This window comes from Poecilia reticulata, chromosome 7 (genome assembly GCF_904066995.2).
Source record: "Poecilia reticulata chromosome 7, P_reticulata-male-v2, whole genome shotgun sequence".
In the NCBI taxonomy this organism is placed as follows: domain Eukaryota; kingdom Metazoa; phylum Chordata; class Actinopteri; order Cyprinodontiformes; family Poeciliidae; genus Poecilia; species Poecilia reticulata.
Window position 1 is genome coordinate 21115021 of NC_088836.1, and position 14740 is coordinate 21129760.

Below are 14740 nucleotides of genomic sequence, written 5' to 3' on the forward strand. Positions count from 1 at the left end.
TCAATGAAGCCTTATACTTTCTTGATATTATGGATTTGTTCTGCGACAAAAGTACACATTACTTTTGTATATTTTAATCAAAAACAAATGAACATTGCAAACAAATCTAACAAAAACCCATAACATCATTCTTTTCTCTTTCATTTTCTCTCTCCACTCTCCACTCCTATGGTGTGCTGTTCATTGCACTGCTGCGTTTGCAACCCCGCCCCTCATAATGTATAACGGCTCTCAGTGAAGAGCCGGCTCTAATAGCCGAAACGTTCGCGACCGACCCATCACTAATGTCGACACAATGTTGCAAAAATAGCCTTCATTTTAATGCAAGAATTTTAATATAAGCGTCACAATATTTTCTTAGAAATAGAATTTTCATGTTGCATGAAATACATTGTTGTAAAATATTTGCATAATGTTTAATGGAAATAAATCTCTACATTTAGAATACAGGTGCCAGTGACTGTTAGAGCACATTTAAATTGATATTAAATGTAAATTACTTCATAAAGATCCATCGACTTACATAAATGCAAAGTAATACAGATTAAATCTTATTTTGTCTCCAATAATGTGGTGCTCTTTATTTATTTTACAACAAATTCTATCACAAACAAAAGTAGAAGATAATCTGTTAAATCCATCCAAACAACAAAACACAGACAACATAAAGATTAACATGCAATATGCCCATGAATTTGTACTTTGCTGGGGTGGAAAAAAGACAAAACAGATACTTTCCCAGCCTTTAGTTTTTAAATTGTCAGTGCACTTCATAGTTGTCTTTTTCTTAAATTGTCTCACTTTGTAATGTCAGCGCAGGAGGTTTCAAAACCTTTAAACTAGTAGCCATCATTAAGAGAAATAGTGTCATCACACATTTGTATCAACATTAATACTGTCTTCTACATGGTGCGCAGATAACAAAATGGTCCCTTTAACCTGGAAAAATTATGGACTTGTTAAATGACCAGACAGTTTTCCAGACTGCCTAATTTAAACTTTGATCAACTTTGACGGGGTGATGCAGCTGGTTCACAACTGCTGCCTCAGTTGACGCTTTTTCCAAATTATTTAGTTGACAACAGTAATTTGACTCCCTGTTCAAAAATGTATCTATGTTTTAAAAGATTTTGTAAATAGTTGATTTCTTACATTTGGTTATATAATCAGAATGCTATGTTAATCTCAGTTACATTACAGAGCAGCAGCAAGTAGCAGGATAGTCATCCGTATGAACTTTGTACTCATTTCCGTACACAAAGTAAATATACGTTTTTCCTTTCCATGTATAGGTGACCTTTGTGACGGGGATCAATTCAATGGTTTGACGCTGCAGACAAAAAACAAAACAAAAAAATGTGAACATTTTGCATGGTAACAAACCTCCATTGTGTGATAACATCTTTGAATACCTGTTGTAGGATACGTGATGTCCGTGAGAACTTGCCCTGATGATCCCCAACAAGTCGCTGTGCAGCCTGCACTATCGTAGGGTCTGGGAAGCCCATGACTGGATACACCTGTAGAGAGTATTAAATAAATATTGTTGAAGTGGTGTCACGGTTTAAGGGGCATGCACAGACATTTGTCAATGTAAGTGAAGGAAATACATTCAGTTATGCTTTGAGAGCTCCTGGTGGTTTCCATCACTGTCACACAGGATGCAGTTAGTCTCGTTGCGAGAAGCTGTTTGACAACTTGTTTTTCACAGTTTTGGGACAAGTTGCTGCATGCAGAAGATACATGACTTACATGGCCTTAGCTCTAAAAGGGTGCAGTATGTGTCTAATATTTAAAATTTTGTTGGCTTACCCTATAGACATACGGTTACGATAAAAATAAATAGTGCACTGTGGTGTCTATAGTGAAAAACGTATTTGCTCTGTTTCTTCTGCATTTGCCTGTTAACAGACTTCCATGTTCTAGAGCAAACTAATGTTATCAGTAACAAAAAAAAAAAAAAAAGAGAAAATACAAAATGTACAATTGCTGCAAAGCATTTGTGTTTATTTTACATTGCTGCGAAGGCATTTTGACGCACCCATTAATGTAGAATTATTTTCATTTAGCCAGTTTGAGGTAAGGTCATGTCACAGAAACGCAATTGGAAATAAGGCTGGACTTGGATGAGGCAACTCTAAAACATAAATTTTCTTTTAGCCATTCAGAGGTGAGTATATATATATATTTTTACATACATCGTATTTTCCGCACTATAAGGCGCACCTAAAAACCTTCAATTTCCTCAAAAGCTGACAGTGCGCCTTATAATCCGGTGTGCCTTATATATGGACCAATATTGAGCCACAACAGGTCTAGCACCTACGGTAAGCAGCCGCCAACTTCATTTTCGGCCGTAGAAGAAACAGCTCGTGGTGCATGCTGGGATAGTTGTCAGAACGCTGGTTTGTAATCTATTAATAAAGTTTGACTGACCTATCTACCTACCGACCGTCTAGAATCAGGTCGTCTGCAGGTCATTTAGCACCACGTTCTCCACGAACATGCTGTGCGTGAACGGAGAAGGGTGACCATCGTCCGGCCACGCCCCGGCCCAGTCGCAGAAGGCTCTCCTTGCAGACCCGAGTCGGACTGTTCTGTTGACATTCACTTTAGTTCAGCTCCATCTAGTGGATGCATAACGTAACTCCAGCCTCTACTCTAGCGTCTTTTCTGTGCGCCTTATAATGCGGTGCGCCTTATATATGAAAAAAGTTTTAAAATAGGCCATTCATTGAAGGTGCGCCTTATAATGCAGAAAATATGGTATCTATAATATATATATACATAAATATATATAAATAAAAAGTAAATAAGATAAAATAACCACTACATGCTTCTCAACTTTAACCAACTTAACCATGTCAGTATTATCATTTCCATCGAGTTAGTTCTGTACATATGCGTGTAACGAGGAAAGAGAAATAGAGGGGACCTCCAGCAAAAAAATAAAATAAAATGAGATAGATAGATAGATAGATAGATAGATAGATAGATAGATAGATAGATAGATAGATAGATAGATAGATAGATAGATAGATAGATAGATAGATAGATAGATAGATAGATAGATAGATAGATAGATAGATAGATAGATAGATAGATAGATAGATAGATAGATAGATAGATAGATAGATAGATAGATAGATAGATAGATAGATAGATAGATAGATAGATAGATAGATAGATAGATAGAAAAAGTAAACAAATGCTAATAATAGTAGTTAATCTTATATAGAGGGAAAGTTAGTTTGTCTTGAAAGCACAGGGAGTTAATAAGTTTTAATAGCTCTATAACAACATCCATCAATGAAAAGATTAATTTATATCAGGCAACAACTTCACCTCTTTCTAAGACCTAAATACATAATTTAGCCTTTTTTTTTTTTTTTTACAAAAACAAAATAAAAAGGAGAATTTACCAAGTACTGAGAGTCCCTGAAGAGCTCCTTGCCTGACACTTGACTGAGGTTTGACACCTGAAGACCGCTTGATTGTTCAACAACATAATTGTCAGAGTTGTTTGTCCTGCAAGCACAAACACAACTGATCATTTTACAGCATCTTCAGACACTGGAACCACCTCAGATAACTCCTTTTAATATAGAGGAGCCTTCTGTTGTAAGGTGACCAAGGCTGAGCTTGGTCACCTTACAAAGCTGCTTCTACATAGAATCTCATGTTTTTGGCTCTGAGCCCTGCTCCCTGTGAGGGTTAGAATACAAATGGATCAGGAAATCAAGAGCTTTGGTAGATAAACATGGTTAACAATACTCTACCATTTCACAGTGAGGCAGATGAAGACCAAAAGCTGCTGTTTTCCTTGACATGTGGTACATTGCTTTGATCCTTGCCCATGACATTGTGAACAACTGAAACAAAGCAGAAACTTTCAAAATACAAATGCAGCATTCAGCAGAGTTCTTTAAACATTCCCCATTGTCTTAAAGTCATTAGGAATAAAATGCATACTTTTCCCTCCCTCTTCCGCTGCAGTGATGACATCGATCATGTCCATGACGAAAACCAGATCCATTACACACCCAACACACTTTCTGTTGAAGAAAAAAAAAGGGAAGAGAGACACTCTCATGTTACATGATAAAAACTTCCAGTATTTCCTAACCGAGTAGAAAATACTTACATTACCAGAGCCTGCACAGTCTTTGCAAGGTTTTCTCCCCATTCCTACACAGTCATGGCAAGGCTAGAACAGCAGAATAAATTACACACTTGTCATTTAGAAACATACACCAGGTAGCATATATTCAGAATGACACTAGGTGGTGTAATAAAATATTCTTTTGATAATTAGTGAAACACCAAGTCAATCAGAGAAATGTGTATTTGTCTTTTAGGTATTTATTTAGACAATCAGATTAACTTCAAAATCGTCTCTCCTCAGAGGGCAAGCTAGAGACAGAAATAGGGAAGGAAGGAGAGGAAGAAGAAGTTAAACTTAACACATACAATTCTCTTTAATATCTTCTTCAGTCACATACACAGCAGCTCCGATCCAGCTCCCACATCTCAGGAAGTCTTTTTCTCAGGCTTCTTACAAAGAAACACCTATTGCCCTCACCCAAAACCCAGTTCAAAGAAGTTTTGCTAAAGAAGAAAAAACCTCCCTGAAACCTTTGTTACCATAAGACTAAAGAAGAATCCAAACTTAAAGAATTGTATAAAAATACATGTGTAATGATGTTTACAGGGAAAACAATTTTTTTCCCCATCATGCATGATTTGTGTAGCTTACCTTCATAGATGAGGTGTAGGGAACTTTCATTTTCTGTTCCCCGTCCACAAAAAAAGTCGGTGCTCTGGCCGGAAGGTCCCACGGTCCTGGAGGGTGCTGAACATAGGCGTCCACTGGCTGGCCTGATCAATATTAACCAATATAAACTGTCATATGGGTCAAAACATTATGAATTAACAAAATAAACAGCCCCGAGTACTTAATTAATAATCTGTATACTTTTACACTTTTTAAATTAACATGACAGAATGTCACATTGTGAGCTGCAAGAACCAACAGCAGGAATAGTGACAAGCATCTATGCATTTCCCACTGCTCTAATGGAAACTTGTGGTTGACCAAGTGTGGTTGGGCAAAAAGGCTTCTTCCTTGCTTCCTGTGTACGTGAACCACTTTTGTATTGTGTTTGTGTGGTGGTGGTGGTTTAGGTGTAGGCTGTTGATCCAACTGTCACAATCACCCTATTAATTTTTTTGAAGACATTAGAGGCAGAAACACACCGTTGTATGGCTCATGGCTCCACTCTGTAGACCTGGATTCAGTAAATGTTTCTAGGCGATACTGCAATAAAAAAAAAAAAAAAAAAGAGTAGTTCATGGAAGGAAAAATCTAATGAGCCACATCTGTTCACTTTTATTCAGTTCTCACAGCTTTTTTCAAAACATTTCTAAATTACAAACCCTCTTACCCTGTAAGTATTGAATGACTCCATGTTGATGATAACACCGTCCTTTACTGGCGCAGAACTGTAGCAACATTTGCTGGAAACATACAGGCTAAAGGCATCTCTGGCAGTATCTTCACTTATAGACGGGATACTGCAAGCAAGAAGCAATAATATGCAACATGTCACACATATTGGAATATCTACAAATTAACTAACAGCGGTCTTAAATATCCTAATCCTAATTAAAAGACGGGGCATGGTGTCAGCATTACCTCCAGTGTGGCTGTTCAGGTCCAGGTGAAGGCTGGGGGACTGGTTGAGCAGGCATGGGAGGTGGAAGAAACCCACCTGTAACAAAAATTAAAAGTCCTTTCAGTGAGGTTTCTTACTTTATTCAGGAAAAGAATATTTGACCTCAAGTGTTATTGTCCAAAACCTATTGTAAAGGAACAGTTTTCATCTATCTAGATTCTATTACCGTTTCTAAATCTCCAAAAGTGTTTGTGAATAAGCAGAAATGGATATTGTGAAATAATTGTGAAGCAACTTAGGAACCATTACTCTTCAGTGTTATTTCACTCCAAGTTATATCCAAGACTTTTATTGCTGAATATATTTAACTACCAGTAAATTCAATAATCGGGTCACATTGTAGTTTAATAGACTTTCTGCAGATTGCTTATTTTATACGAGTCACCACCAAAAAGGCAAACAGTAGAAAAAGCAGTAACATGTCCCATTTAATTTTTTGTTGTTGTTGCAATTATTAATGTGTGAAATTGGCAGGATAAGCCTCACTTCCTCCGTAATATTTGTCAAGAAAGTTTTGGACCGCTCCCTTCAGAGTGAATACAGTTGCTACCGTCTTTATCTTATCCTATCCCTCCCTCCGGTCTTGTCTGTCTGGACAAGATTAGCATTTTTCATTTGGTTAGTATAAATTTCCTAGAGTTTTCTCAGCAGTTATGTTGTTTTAATGTTAAACTGATGAAAAAAACAGCCATCTCTTTTTCTTTGCTCTGTTATTTTCTTTTGCTTTCTATTTATGCATTATCACCAGCAATTGAGACTATCATTCTTTTGATCTCTCTCTCTTTGTCTGTTCATAGAAGGTACACGTGACCCTTTCATTCTGTGTTTAACCATTTCTCTTTCCTAAACGTAGCCACTGTCATACCTTTTTGTGTGCTAGTGCTACCATGTCATTAACAATATTAAGCTTATTTGAAGTCAATACAATTGTATTGCTGGCTCAGAGCTTCTTAGTGTAATCACGTTTCTTTCCTAAACGGAACCTCAAAAAGAGTAATTGGCCTTTTAATTTGAAGGTATTTTTATTAACTCCTCTTGTAAAAAATTTGGAATTGAAGAAAGGTATTGGTATATTTGTACCAGATGTAATTGTGCTTATCGTGTGAAGTGCATTGACATAAAATTTCTTTTGACCTGGCACAAATTAAAAAAAACTTAAATCTTAATCATCTGTAATTAAACATATTGTGTTACTATGTACATCTTTTGTTGTTTTTACTTTAAAACTCTTGTTTATGAATTATGAACAATAAGTTAGTGGGTCGGTATATCTTACTGTACCTCCTCCCACCACCGTCCCTTCATATCCAGGCATGTTGTCAAACATGCCAGCCGGAGGAGCGCTGGGGCCCGGATGCTCCCCGACAGGTGGGGCAAGCATTGCTAAATCAAAAACAGGAACGACCAGTCCAGTCAGAAACAGACGCAAACTTTGAAATAAGATACATATTGTTGTTGCTTTTTAAGTTTTGTTTTTATGTAATACAATTCAACACAACAACACAGCAAAAGAGGAAGTCAGCTGGCCATTTAACCCATGTCAGCAAAAGTAATAGAGCTTGAGATTTTCAAATGAATACATGTTCCTTCATGTCAAAATCCTCAGATAATGTGACTTACCGTGCCCTTCGGTTATGGTGTTCATTCCTACAGATTTCTGAAACCCAAAGCCTGACTTATCTGAAGCTTCCAGGTTAATCTTAATCCCTCAGTCTAAATAAAAGTGAGAAACTCGAAGTTCTGAAATTTAAGCAACTGCAAAAACATGTTGCCACCCATCTCCAGATGTTACGTCGACCTAGGTTACTACGCGGAACTCACTCATACAAAAAAAAAAAAAAAAACTCGTCTTGTGCTCAGGGTGTAATAGAAATACAGGTTTGTAGGAGGTCATACCTGCTGGTCCCACTGCTGCTGGTATGTAACCTGGGTTGGCAACGCCGTGATTTTGATGCTGACCGTAGCTGAAACGCGTAGCGGTAAAACGAAAAGTTAAGAAGCTGTTTAACTTTTGCTCTAAATCGAAAGCATGAAGCGACCCTCACCTCGTTAAACGCTGATAATCCATTTTGCGAGAGCGCGGTGACAACTGGATTTTTGACCGATATTCTCTCTGGATTTCTTTTCCTGTCTCACCCAGCTGTCTGCTTGTTGGTTCCCCTCCTTTATTCGCCCCTAACTATTACTGCGGTAGTGACGGGACCTGATATCCGGATGCTTCGCAGGATCCGAAGTCTTTTTGAGTGGAGCTTGAAGCGAACGGATATATTTGGGTGGGATTTGTATTTTTTTTTGTTTGTTTGTTTGTTTGTTTGTTTGTTATTATTTTACTAATATATAGCTGTTTTAAGGGTTTATTTATGCTTTGGCAACTAGGTTTTTCCTTAAGAGACCGACAATAAAAAATAAATTGATTTTCATTTCAAAATAAAAGCTTTGACGTATGAGATTATGTGTATGTATTCGCATATTTGAAGTGATAAAATACAAAATAATAGGCAAATTAAAAAAAATTAAGATTTAGACAGCCCTCGACTTACCAGTTTAATATTATATTGGCATGGATTAACTATAGTCATTATTAAGCTAACATTATGCATGTAACAGAATTACTCGATTTACACGGTTTGTTTGAAAGAAAATTGTACAAAGTTGTTTTTGTTTTTTTTTTTTTGCATTTGATTGTGTCACACCGTGCAGCACTGCTCCGCTGCACGTTTCCAGCTGGTGTTATGCACAAAAATAACAGGTGTGGCAAACATGTAGTGTAGGTGTACGCTCATGCTGCGTTTTAAGACGTCTCAGACAAACACGGTCAACAACAGATTAAACAGTTGTAACGACCGAAAAAAGTACATATGGAGGAAGTGTGGGGGGCAGGGGACATTACATCTCCCTCGTACCCCTTACATCCATGTATTCTGTAGGGCCACGACCAGTTCGACATGGACACTGGCCCTTATCTAGCTGACCTGATCCAAATGAAGCTTCATGGGTTTATCTATCAGTAATACGTCCCGCAGCCGAAGCTGTGAACTAAAACCGTGATGTAACTGTTAATTTATCAGCCAGAAGAACCATTACGTGAGCGGCCCGAAGATTGCCGAATTCTCAACACAATCACGTGGCCACCCAAAAGCAGATGTGACGTCACCGGAAACGAAAGTTATGTTGACCTGTTACATTAATTAAAAAAAGACAATACACCGAATGAAGTCGAAATTCAAGTTCGTAGCTCATAACCTACCCGCTGTTCCTGCCGCGGCTGGCATGTAACCGGGATTGGCGATGCCATAATTCTTGTACTGCCCACCACTGAAATTAGAAAAGTGAAACTAAAATTTAAGCAACAGAGTACTGTGAAATAATAATAATAATAATAATAAAATACACAAACAATACTTGCCTCATTATAGGCTGAGACTCCATCTTTCGGTCCTATGTCCCGCAGCTGAAACAGGAAAAAAAATAAACCGCGTCCTAACAAGAGCTGTGACCTACTCCCGATGAGGAAATGTCAGACAGCTCATCGTCATGTGACAACAAAATGATTTACCTTTAATCACACCGCAAGACCGTTTCCCACAACTACCGCCCCTTAAATCTGACACAAAAAGAGGAACTTTTATAAAGCAAATCTGTGAAGTGAAAAGGTGCACATAGCAGTCTTCACATCTGATCAGGAAGTGTAAAGAACCATAGGTCGAAAGAGGCCGACAGGAAGATACATCTTAGAAATCCTTCTCTCAGTTAGTTAAATAAATAGTTTTAAATAGTTTGTTCTTGCAGATAAAAGATATCAAGCCAAATATATTGTTACAATTTGACAACAGGAAATTTCAGCAGCAGCTAAATTTCAGTGTAGTATCTCAGATGATTTTTTTGTTTTCTTTTGTTGTTTTTTTGTCCAGTGGTTTAGCCTGTGGGTCACCACATGGAAATTGAAAGTTATAAAATCAAAGCAATCTGCACATCTTCACACAATGACTGAACCAGGGGCTTCTCAACTAAAAGACATCAAACCCACAATACCAGAAAGAGCTGGAGCTCACACACCGATCAGTCTTCAGCTTTAAACTTCATGAAGACTAGAAAAGGTATGTCAGTTGCAACCAGGTCAAATTTTACATGCCCCATTAGCATGTCCAGATGATTGAAATGGCACTCTGTGAACCACTGTGTAATACTGATGAACTCTAAGGGGCTGATGATGATGCTGAAGTCTGTATCTGATCTGAAATGTATGATTCTGCCTAAATTAAAACGTTTTGTTTTGTTATTCTTCTGGGAGTCTGGAGAAACATTTGACCAGTTGTAGTTCAAAATCTTACATGTTTAAACTGCTCAGACATTCTGGATTGTATACTGAACACATTTTTGTAAACACAGTTTAAAATAATTCTTAGTGAAAACAGAGACAAAAATGTTTTTTCAATAACAGATACTATAAATAAGACTTTGGGATCTGTGGAAAATATATTTAGTGTTTTCAAAAGTATTATTGAAATCCAGTTTCACTAAATTAAATGAAGGTTTTTTTTTTCTTTGTATAGATGGGCTTTAGTGGGTTTTTGGATTAAGTTGTGTGGTGCACCTGTGAAACATCATTTCCAAAGCTAAAATTTTGTTAACACTTAATAAAAATATTAAAATTAGCTAAATTCAAAGTCATGCATCTATAATTATAAACTTCTTAATACCTTACATACTGCATGTTCACACCAATTATGTACCTTACAGCCATTGTTGAACAAAGCAAATAACACTGACACAGACAGTTGTGTGCATGTTAATTTACAATTAATTTTTCACTTAATATTGAGATTTCTTCTTACTAATTGCTATGATTAGTGTTCTCCAGACAGGACATTATGTTCCCACTGAACATACAGAACACTAACTGGCACAGACATTATGGTGACACAAATAAAGGGAAGTAGAGAAAGAACAAATGAATCTTTTATTGTGATGCAGGGAAGTTTTAATGGACTGTTAATGCCTAATTGAGAATGAATGAAACAGAAGTAAAAGCGAAAGACAGAAATCAAAAAATAAAAGTAAGAGTCTATTTAAAAACAACTAATACAATTTTAAATCAACACCTCTGAGTCTTTCAGATCCAACACTGGCTTGCAGTTGTTCATCCTGCAGACTTCCACAGGAGCCCACCACAGAGGAGGAACTTAACATGGAACTGAAATGTCCACTGGATGACTCACACGTTTACCTTCACAACCCAGACTGAGATTATTGTGTTAATTATGATAATCAGTAAGGAACTTCTAATTTGGCAATGTGAAATGCTGTGACAATTGTCACTGTTGTCAATTTCTTGGTCTTAGCTGAATGTATAACCGCCAATGGCTCACTTTGTATTGGTGCGCTGCTTTGGATCAGATGTTTGACGGATTAGGGATCAAAGCACGTCAGAGGACGGCCTCTCTAAAGACTAATTTGATGTAAAGCTAGTTGAGGTACTGACTGGCTCAATCAAACATAAACCAATCCATGATTATGTACCTGAACAATCTTACGATTTTAGCAGATTAGCTAAAGATGTTATTATCAGAGGTGAAACACAATATAGCTGTTTGACCGGAATGTTGATTGTCATGTCTGAAGAAAAAAAAAAAAGAAAAACAGGCACTGCTAAATATATTTCAGCTAATTGCAGCCCTACCTTTAGTTTAGTTTCATACATATGGTTTGAAAAATTATTTTAAAATGAAACGTCTATTTTACTTGTGCCGAAAAGAGTTTCCTGTTCTTCACAGAAAAATACATCACCCATAAGGCATTGCCAGATTTGCGGAAGTCCTTTTCTTTCTTTCCGCCGTCGCCGAAGTCCCTTTTGGATTTAGATCGGCGGGTGAGTTGAGAGAATCTAACTTAATCCTCATGAATTTCGCCATCATCTTGTTAACCCAATGTTGATAATTTGTTATTGACCTCCATCATTTACAGGATAGATCATATTAGCAGTAATATGATCGGTTTTGTGTTGAATTTGTCCATACGGAGTGAAGTGTTGCTGTTGAAGCGGCTGTCCGGCTAGCGCCCAGCCAAGGCCAACTTGTAGCATGGCTTATAGACAGCATAAAAATGTCGCCAAATTTAAACACTGTCGATTAAGTATTGTTATTCTGTTCATCTCATATATACAAAATGTTCAATAAAAGCAGTACGGCCTGCTACACAGCCGAGCAGTCCTTCGTTGTAGCTAGCATGCTAACGTAGATCAACACGTTTAATTTGACTCACTCCGATGGGAACGCACACTTAATGTGATTGTGAACGATTGTAGGTTCATAGTTTGAAAGCATTTTGCGTTTATCATAATTTATATTCTTAGTGCTTCTGCAGTGTGCTGTTTGCACACCGGTCAGTTAACGCTAATAGATGATCATATAAATATACACCTGTCCTGAGCTGACGTTTTATTCTAACCTTGCTTTGAATTGTTTGTCCACAGTCATCATGGCAGCCCTCAGGCCCCTAACAAAACCCAAGATTGTCAAGAAGAGAACCAAGAAGTTCATTCGCCATCAATCTGATAGATATGTCAAGATTAGGGTAAGTGTGGAAGGCAGGTCTTACACAATTTACAATTATCTCTCTTACTAAAGGTGAGATATAGTAAGTAAGTGAGATATATTCTTTTTTTTATTTTTTTTACGTCTGTTAACAGCAAAACTGGCGCAAGCCCAGAGGTATTGACAACAGGGTTCGCAGGAGGTTCAAGGGTCAGATGCTGATGCCCAACATTGGTTATGGTAGCAACAAGAAAACCAAGTTCATGCTGCCAACCGGGTTCAAGAAGTTCCTGGTGCACAATGTCAAGGAGCTGGAGGTTCTGATGATGAATAACAAGTAAGTTGATCCAGTTTACAAGCTTAGCTGAGAAATGGCAAGGGTTGTTCTGGAATTTTTTTCTTAATATATTAAGATAAACTTAAAGATTTTACAGTTTGTTTTGCACAAAAGCTTTACAAGGTTTGTTAACTAATAATTAGGGAATTTGTTACACAAACTTTATTGGGGCCTTTTCTGATAAGAGATGATGTTTTAAAGAAGTTGAGGCGGTATGAGATGGTCGTGATGATTTTTGGTAGAGGCACATATTGCAGGGAAGACTGACCGTCACAGCAAAACTCCGATTATCATGTCTGAAATGTAGTTTCTATCATTGCTGTGTTTTTATTGTTTTTTCTTATGGTCTCAGATCTTTTTCAAAAGGTTTAAATCAGTGCTGTACTAATAATGTATTTGTGCTATAAAAGTTTTAGAAATGTTTGTCTTAATTGAAACAAGACCTTATATAACTAGCAAAAAAATAAGCAAATCTAAGTTTATTTCAAACATAATAAAAATGATTAGCTTAAGTCTTACTTTTTAAAGTGTTCTCACATTGGAGTTGTCTGTTAGGTTTATAATGACCACAAACTTTGAGCAGTTTCTTTATGAGGAATAGGGAGAGTAAAAATACATTTTCATTTGTATATGGGAAGATAAAGTCGAGGACAAGTCACATGTCTGAACTCATCCAGATGTTTGCTTGAGAAGGTTCATCCAGATGTGAAAGTTCCTAATTTAGTTCCCATACCAGCATAGACAACGTTGGATTATATACATTGCATTCATATAGCACGAGTTCCCAATCCTACATGAATGCAATGTTTATTAATTGTTTGTAATGAAAGCATTGTCCAGCTCAAGATGGAATCCCTAATTTAGTGACATTGTCTTTATTTCACTTTAGTAAGCAATTTGAGAAATAATAAAAAAATATATATTAAATAATGTTATTATAATTTCCTTATTTATTGTTGTAGTTCCCTAAGCCAGATATTAAAACATTAATAACCACTGTTTATTTGGAAGTTCTGTAAATATCTGATTTGTCTCAATTTATGACAACTTATTGTGGAGCAACATCAGAACATGGTGTTGAAATATTGTCCTGATATTAGCCATTTGGCTTTACACCAGTTTGTTCTTTGCTGAAAGTTTCTCATTAGTATTTCAGCAGTAGATTGTCCTCGTCTTGCACTGTAATCCTCAGTGGTGTGTTTTCTGCTCCTGTAGGACTCACTGTGCTGAGATTGCCCACAACGTCTCTTCCAAGAACAGGAAGCTGATTGTGGAGAGAGCAGCTCAGCTGGCGATCAAGATCACCAACCCCAATGCCAGGCTCAGGAGCGAGGAGAACGAATAAACTGGTTGTTCATAATAAACTCTTTAAAATCAAAAATGGCTTCTGGATCTGTTGCCTTATTTCTTCTACTGCAGGCCTGTTTTGTGGGTTTGCAAGGCAAACAAAGTTTTAGACTAAATTATGCACATTCAGTTTGAAAAATTTTCTCTTAACTCAGGCTTGGATAATTCTTCAACTTTGGGTGACAAACACAAGCTGGTTCTGTGTGAATGTAAAAGCTCAGCTGTTAAAAATAACGGCTGCATTGCACATAGTAAGAGAGAGGTAGACTTGTGTGTGTGTGTGTGGCACAAGCTTTAAAGATAAGAATGGTTTGCTTTGGGCATAAACTAAATGGGTGAGTCAGGTTTATACTAAAAGGGACTTTATTTTTGAAACTTATGGTTTGCCAAAATTAAAGTCTCTTAGTCATTTATTTTATTAAAGGGCATGGTCACAAAAAATACAAGAAATAAAGACTTGAACTATTTTGATGTTTTTACTTTCTGAAATGTGTGACAAAAATATTTAACTTTTTTTTTCTTTTTTAGATTTTCCTGTAGTGTGTAGTGACAACAAGCTTAAGTTTTTACAATTTTTGGCAATCATAAATTGGTGCTCTTATTGCCTTTTAAAATTAGGACATATTTTTTGTTAATTTTTTTTAACCCAGCAGTGTGTGAAATGAGAAATGACACCTGACGCAACCTTTAATATCAGTCTTTATTTTTAGGGCAACTGTCACAATAGCGGCAACATGGTGCTTTATGTCAAATAAAACAGGAATGACAGCTACTGAGCTAAACGAGGC

General features: G+C 36.9%; 2 protein-coding genes across 5 annotated transcripts; one reads left to right on the plus strand and one right to left on the minus strand.

Annotated features, from left to right (window-relative positions):
* Positions 1 to 298: 298 nt before the first annotated feature.
* Positions 299 to 9518, minus strand: ssuh2rs1 (ssu-2 homolog, related sequence 1). Of its 4 annotated transcripts, XM_081609082.1 has the most exons (14): positions 9292 to 9518; positions 9142 to 9186; positions 8983 to 9050; positions 7017 to 7118; positions 5696 to 5771; positions 5445 to 5574; positions 5257 to 5317; positions 4757 to 4878; positions 4145 to 4207; positions 3973 to 4055; positions 3780 to 3872; positions 3423 to 3528; positions 1413 to 1520; positions 299 to 1330 (listed from the first exon to the last, which is right to left on the minus strand). In XM_081609082.1, the coding sequence occupies exons 2-14, from the start codon at positions 9162 to 9164 to the stop codon at positions 1190 to 1192; spliced, it is 1176 nt and encodes a 391-aa protein (XP_081465208.1). In that variant the 5' UTR covers positions 9165 to 9186; positions 9292 to 9518; the 3' UTR covers positions 299 to 1189. The 4 variants fall into 4 exon arrangements, with proteins under 4 accessions (XP_081465208.1, XP_081465207.1, XP_081465206.1 ...); XM_081609081.1 differs by having other exon boundaries at positions 9142 to 9517; XM_081609080.1 differs by lacking the exons at positions 8983 to 9050; positions 9142 to 9186; positions 9292 to 9518 and adding exons at positions 7632 to 7699; positions 7781 to 8940.
* Positions 9519 to 11491: 1973 nt separating this feature from the next.
* rpl32 (ribosomal protein L32) lies at positions 11492 to 13986 on the plus strand. Its single transcript, XM_008413961.2, has 4 exons — positions 11492 to 11604; positions 12208 to 12308; positions 12424 to 12605; positions 13821 to 13986. Exons 2-4 carry the CDS (start codon positions 12213 to 12215, stop codon positions 13948 to 13950), a joined length of 408 nt encoding a protein of 135 aa, XP_008412183.1. The 5' UTR covers positions 11492 to 11604; positions 12208 to 12212; the 3' UTR covers positions 13951 to 13986.
* Positions 13987 to 14740: the final 754 nt, after the last annotated feature.

Coding starts and splice junctions, on each gene's coding strand:
- ssuh2rs1 (XM_081609082.1), bottom strand. CDS start 9,164: ATGGAGTCTCAGCCTATAATGAG. Junction 5,575..5,695: donor CCTGAACAGCCACACTGGAG/GTAATGCTGACA, acceptor TCTTGCTTGCAG/TATCCCGTCTATAAGTGAAG. Junction 4,056..4,144: donor ACTGTGCAGGCTCTGGTAAT/GTAAGTATTTTC, acceptor TTTCTTCAACAG/AAAGTGTGTTGGGTGTGTAA.
- rpl32 (XM_008413961.2), top strand. CDS start 12,213: ATGGCAGCCCTCAGGCCCCTAACAAAACCCAAGATTGTCAAGAAGAGA. Junction 12,309..12,423: donor ATAGATATGTCAAGATTAGG/GTAAGTGTGGAA, acceptor GTCTGTTAACAG/CAAAACTGGCGCAAGCCCAG. Junction 12,606..13,820: donor GTTCTGATGATGAATAACAA/GTAAGTTGATCC, acceptor CTGCTCCTGTAG/GACTCACTGTGCTGAGATTG.